The sequence below is a fragment of the Rhincodon typus genome, chromosome 37, assembly GCF_021869965.1.
Source record: "Rhincodon typus isolate 14 chromosome 37, sRhiTyp1.1, whole genome shotgun sequence".
Classification (NCBI taxonomy): domain Eukaryota; kingdom Metazoa; phylum Chordata; class Chondrichthyes; order Orectolobiformes; family Rhincodontidae; genus Rhincodon; species Rhincodon typus.
In genome coordinates, this window is record NC_063368.1 from 1,222,566 (window position 1) to 1,228,565 (window position 6,000).

General features: G+C 42.8%; 1 protein-coding gene across 7 annotated transcripts in view; it reads left to right on the forward strand.

Annotated features, from left to right (window-relative positions):
* The window catches only part of LOC109916336 (protein FAM227A), a 65,909-nt gene that overhangs the window by 37,556 nt on the left and 22,353 nt on the right, over positions 1–6,000 (forward strand). For all 7 annotated transcript variants that reach the window (XR_007265664.1, XM_048617321.1, XM_020516055.2 and 4 more), the window contains one exon: positions 1,846–1,993. Coding sequence is in view for 6 of the 7 variants with exons in the window: in XM_048617321.1 (XP_048473278.1) it covers positions 1,846–1,993 (148 nt within the window). In the remaining variant the exon portion in view is untranslated. The remainder of the gene's footprint in view (positions 1–1,845; positions 1,994–6,000) is intronic.

Genomic DNA, 6,000 nt, shown 5'->3' on the forward strand with positions numbered 1-6,000 from the left:
TTGCTGGCCACCACACCTCCTATTTTGGTGGCATCTGCTCACTTACTAACCATATCTCCTATGTTCACATCCAGATCATTTACATAAATGACGAAAAGCAGTGGACCCAGCACCGATCCTTGAGGCACACTGTTGGTCATAGGCCTCCAGTCTGAAAAGCAACCCTCAATCATTACTCTCTGTCTTCTACCTTTGAGCCAGTTCTGTATCCAAATTGCCAGTTCTCTCTGTATTCCATGTGATCTAACCAAAGCCTTTTCTGATGAAGGGTCTAGGCCTGAAACATCAGCCTTTCTGCTCCTATGATGCTGCTTGGCCTGCTGTGTTCATCCAGCCCTGCACCTTGTTGTCTCGGATTCTCCAGCATCTGCAGTTCCTACTTTCTTGGATAGAATGGGTTTGTTTTCACTTGAATGCAGGAGGTTGAGGGGCAACCTGAAAGAAGTTTTAAGATTATGAATGGCATGGATAAAGTGGAAAATATGAGGCTTTTCCCAGAGTGGAGGGGTCAGTCACTAGGGGGCAAGGTTCAAGGTGAGAGGGGGGGAAAGTTTAAAAGAGATGTGCGAGGCAAGTTTTTCACAATAAGGGTGGTTAGTGGCTGGAATGCACTGCCAGAGGAGGTGGTGGAAGCAGATATAGCAATAGCATTCAAGAAGCAACCCTGGACAAATACATGAATAGGAAGGGAATAGAGAGATATGGATCCTGTAAGTGAAGGCACATTTAGTATGGAAGGGGAAAATGTGTCAGCGCAGGCTTGGAGGGCCAAAGGGCCTGTTCCTGTGCTATATTGTTATTTGTTCTTTGGTGAAAAGTCCATGAGCAGAAAGATTCCCTCTGGAGATGATAGAAATAGTATTTATTCAATCAATGCAAAACAAATATATCTCTTGCAGAAAATCTGATTTGGAATATAGAATATGAGTAATTTCAGATCTGACATGTGTGACTATGTGTGCCCAGGAAGAAGAGCTAGCTTTGGACCTTCGGTTTCCAATGCTCACCATCATCTTTGTTGGGGGTGTTCCTCACCACAGGCTTTGATTGATTAAGGTGATTGGAGTGAATAGTTAATAGCAGCAATATGATCTTAATACACCTATCTGAATGGGAGAAGATGAAACTAGGTGATCCTCTGACATGTATCATGTAGAATTTCCTATCTTCCTCCATTCTGGAAGGGCCAAGTGGCCAGGCTCGGTGACAGGGTGGATAGGCTTTCAGAAACTGAGCTCAGAGTCCAATAGGGCAGTGCGGTTACCAAAATTCCAGTTCAGCCTGAGGCAGTGATCAGAAAGAAGGACTATCCTGGAGGCCAGGGAACAGAACTTGTGATGGAAGCCAAAAACAATGACTTCAATTTTTCTAATATTTAACTGGATGAAACATCAGCTCATTCTGCACAAAAATATGGGATGAACAGTCTATTGACAGAGGCAGTGGAGGGATTGAGAATGTTCTTGAGACTTCTTACATTCTTCCCAAGGCCATGAAATGAATTGGTCACTCTTCTCTGAAAATATAGTGCAGTCTCTGGTACAGGTTTCACTGTTAGTCTCCACAACCTGCTGGTATCTGAGGGTCACTGGGGAATTTTAGAAAAATAATGTCATCACCAACCTGTGGTGACTTCCTCATCCAACCCATACCAGTTCAATTTATCAGCTTGGCTTTCTTTTCCAAGAAAGGATACTTTGGGGATGTCTGCAATGAATTGGAATGGGGTTTCTATCGTTAAATCATTTGCTTGTATGATATACATTATAATAGAATGAGATCTCTTTGGTTTTGGCTTTGATTTTGACTTACTCCAACTGATCAGTAATGTTGTTTCTTTATCAGCTATCGATACAAAACAAGTCTTTCAGGTCTGCACCCAGGCTGTCACAGAACACTTCAGTTCAAGTAAAGAGGAATTCCAAGGTTCAGAGAAACTCACATGTGAAAGTTGATAACAATCAACTCGATAACAAGTCAACCAGCTCTCTTGGTGAGTTATGGAGGTGTGTTTTCCAATGACCAGTAATAATCTCAGCAAGTGTTGTGAAATAGTCATTTCTATTTGACTGTAGAATGGGTCATGATGAGTACAGCAGACATAATAGAAGAATAATAGAATCCCTACAGTGTGGAAGCAGGTCATTTGGCCCATTAACCCTCCAAAGAACATTACATCCAGATCCAGTCCCCTACCCTATCTCTGTAATCCTGTATTTCCCATGGCTAACCCACTTAGCTTGCATATCCCTGTACACTATGGGCAATTTAGCTTGGCCAATCCACTTATTAACTTTTCTTTGACATAATACCATTTCTCTGCATTATCCCAATGTCTCTGATATGAGATTTCCGTGAATCTCTTTCTTAGGCTTCCTCTCTCTAGCTGTGAGAATTGTCTCTCCTAGTGAGAATTCTCTGTCTCCCTCTCTCTGAGAATTTCTCTCTCTTACTGTAAGTGAGCAAAATTTCTCCTATTATTTTTGTATCCATAGGTTAAGTTAAATTTCTGTAAAATTATGATAAATTATGCATTGTCCATCACTACATCAGTTCAGTCGTTTCTAATCTTATCTATGGTTATCATTTAAACTGTTGCTTGTATCAGGACCAGTAAGGTAAATCCAGGCAGAAATTATTTTTTCCAGTCAATGTTTAGGGCATTTTGCACTTTTTCTTTTAACAGCGGGTATCTTAGGACCCTTTATTCACTTTCTTTTTTTGTGATTGCTGGCTTCCTGTGTTCTAGACATGATCGCCATTATTCAAATATCTCAATAAATTCTTAGTGTATGCAAGAAATGAACCTTCTAAAGTTTGTGTTGAAGCTTTGTGTTGAATATTATAAGAAATTAACATAAAGATGAAGGGCTTTAAAAGTGGATAAATCTCTAGCCCAAATGAGGTGTGTTGCAGGCTATTGGAGGCGGCAAGGGAGTTATCAGGGCCCCTGGCAGTAATCTTTGTAGAAACATAGAAATTAGGAGCGGAACTCGGCCATTCACCCCTTCAGGCCTGCTCTGCAATTCAATATGGTCATGGCAAATAAGTCCCCAGTCCCCGTTCCTACTGTCTCCTCATAGCTTTTGATCCCTTTAATCCTAACTAACTCCATGAAAATATCCTTGTTTTGACCTCAATTGCTTTCTGTGGTAAAGAATTCCACAGGCTCACTACTCTCTGGGTGAAAACATTTCTCCTCATCTCAGCCCTAAATGGCCTACACATTCTTGGACTGTGACTCCTGGTTCTGGACTCCCCAGTCATTGGGAACTTCCTGTGTTTATCCTGTCTAATCCTGTTAGAATTTTATAGTTTTTTGCGAGCTTCCCCCTGCCATTCTTCTAAACTTTACTGAATATCAACCTAACCAATCCAGTCTTTCTTCATACGTAGAGTCATACAGCACAGAAACAGACCCTTCGGTCCAACTTGTCTATGCCGAACCAAGTTTCCCAAACTAAACTAGTCCATCTTACCTGCGTTTGGCCAATATTCCTCTAAACTTTTCCCCCATCCTAGGGAAAAATGCTTTGCTGTTCACCTTATCTCTACCCGTCATGATTTTATAAACTTCAGTAAAGTCACCTCTCAACTTCACACGCTCCAGTGAAAAAAAGTCCCAGCCTTCGGGCTTCTTCATCAGTCCTGCCATTTCAGATTCAGGCCAAGAAGCCTTTGTTGCACTCCCTCTGTAGCTAGAATATCCCTTGTCAGATAAGGGACCATAACTGTACACAATACTCCAGGTGTGTTCTCACCAAGGCCCTGTACAGTTTCAGCAAGAGATTCCTGGTCCTGTACTCAAATGCTCTCTCAACACACTAGAACACATTAGAAAGAATTCTGAAGGACAGAATGTAACTGTGTTTGGAGTGATACGGTACGTCAGGGATAGTCAGCATGGCTTTGTTAAGGGAAAGTCACGTATGACAAATTTGATTTTTTTTTTGACAACACAACAAGGAATGTGAATGAGTAATATATTTGATATAGTGTATATGGACTTTAGCAAGGCTTTAATAAGGTTCCTCACAGCAGACTGGTCAAGAAAGTATGAGCCCATGGGATCCAAGGCAAGGAGGCATGTTTAATTCAATATTTATTGAGGGGGAGAAAGCAGAGGTGATAGTAAAGCGATGCTTCTGAGACTGGAAGCCTGTTTCCAGTGGGATTTGCAGAGCTCAGTGCTGGGGCCCTCACTGTTTGTGGTGTACATTAATAATTTGGACTTAAATGTAAGGGCCATGGTTAAGAGTTTTGCAGATGACATGAAAATTGGCTGTGTGATAAATATAGAGGAGGATAGCCGTAAAGTGCAGGAGGGTATCATTGGACTGGTCAGCTGGGCACAGCAGTGTCAAATGGAATTCAACCCAGAAAAGTGTAAGGTAATGAACTTGGGGAGGGCTATCAAGGCAAGAGTTTACACTATGAATGGTAGGACCCTGGAACGAATTGAAAGTTAAAGGTATCTTGGTGTAAAAATCCACAGATCCCTGAAGGTAGCAGAATAGGTAGATAAGGTTGTTTTGCTGGCATTTAGGATACTTGCCTTTGTTAGTCGATGCTTAGAGTACAAGAGCAGAGAGACTATGCTGGAATTGTATAAAACACTGGTTAGGCTTCAACTGGTGTACTGCATGCAGTTCTGGTCACCACATTATAGGAAGGATATGATTGCACTGGACGGAGTCCAGAGGAGATCTACCACGATGCTGCCTGAACTAGGAGGAAAGATGGTACAGGCCGGGGCTGGGTGCTGGATGGTGAAGGCCGGGGCTCCCATATTCCTCTAAACCTTTCCCCCATCCTAGGGAAAAATCCTTTGCGGTTCACCTTATGATTTTATAAACTTCAATAAAGTCATCTCGCAACCTCCAACGCTCCAGTGAAAAAAAGTCCCAGCCTTCCAGCCCCTCCTTCACTCCTACCTTGGAGCAGCGAATCTTGAGAAGGAACTTGATCAAGGTGTATTAGATTCTGCGGTGCATGGATAGGGTGGATAGGAATATCTATTTTCTATTAGTAGAATGGTCAATAACCCGGGAAGATAAATTTAACGTAGAGATAGAAGACTAAGAGGAAAGTTGAAGAGAATTTTCTTTTCACCCACAGGTGATTGGAGTCTGGAAGTCCCCTGCCTAAAAGGGAGGTTGAGTCAGAATGTCTCACAACATTGAAGCAGTAATTAGATATTTACTTGTGCAGCAAAGTCTCAGGGGCTTTGTGCCAAGAGCTTGAAAATAGAATTAGTGTAGTCAGAGGAGGTGATCAAGTGCATTCATAAGGGTAGTGAGGCTGATGTATTTTATGTGGATTTCAGCAAAGTCTTGGACAAGGTCCCACATGGGAGACTGATAAAGAAAGTAAAAGCACATAGGTGACTTGGCAAGATGGATCCAAAATTGGCTTAGTTGCAGGAGATGGAGGGTGATGGTAGAAGGCTGTTTGTGTGATTGGAGACCAGTGTCCAGTGAACACCTCAAGGTCAGTGCTGGATTCTTTATTGTTTGTGATATATGTAAGCAATATAGATGAGAATGTGGTGAGATGAGAAGTAAGTTTGCAGATGACATGAAGATTGGATAGGTGGTTAACAGTGAGGAGAAAGTTGTTAAGTTCTGCGAAGATGTAGTCAGATGTAGGTAGATGAGCAGATCAGTAGCAGATAAAATTTAACACTGAAAATTGTGAGATGTTGCACTTTAGAAAAAGGAACAGAACAAGGGAGTACACAGAGAATGGCTGGACAAACCAAATGCATGACATTGAGTCCAAGCACCACCATTTTCATGTGACCGATGGCATCGGCCATGAGCTGGATGTCCACTGCTGCCCAGTTTGCCAATTCCAGCAGCAACATCCAGCCCAGGCCATTCTACCCAGCACCCAGCCCCGCCTCCACCATCCAGCACCCAGCCCCGCCTCCACCATCCAGCACCCAGCCCCGGCCTCCACCATCCAGCACCCAGCCCCAGCCTCCACCATCCAGCACCC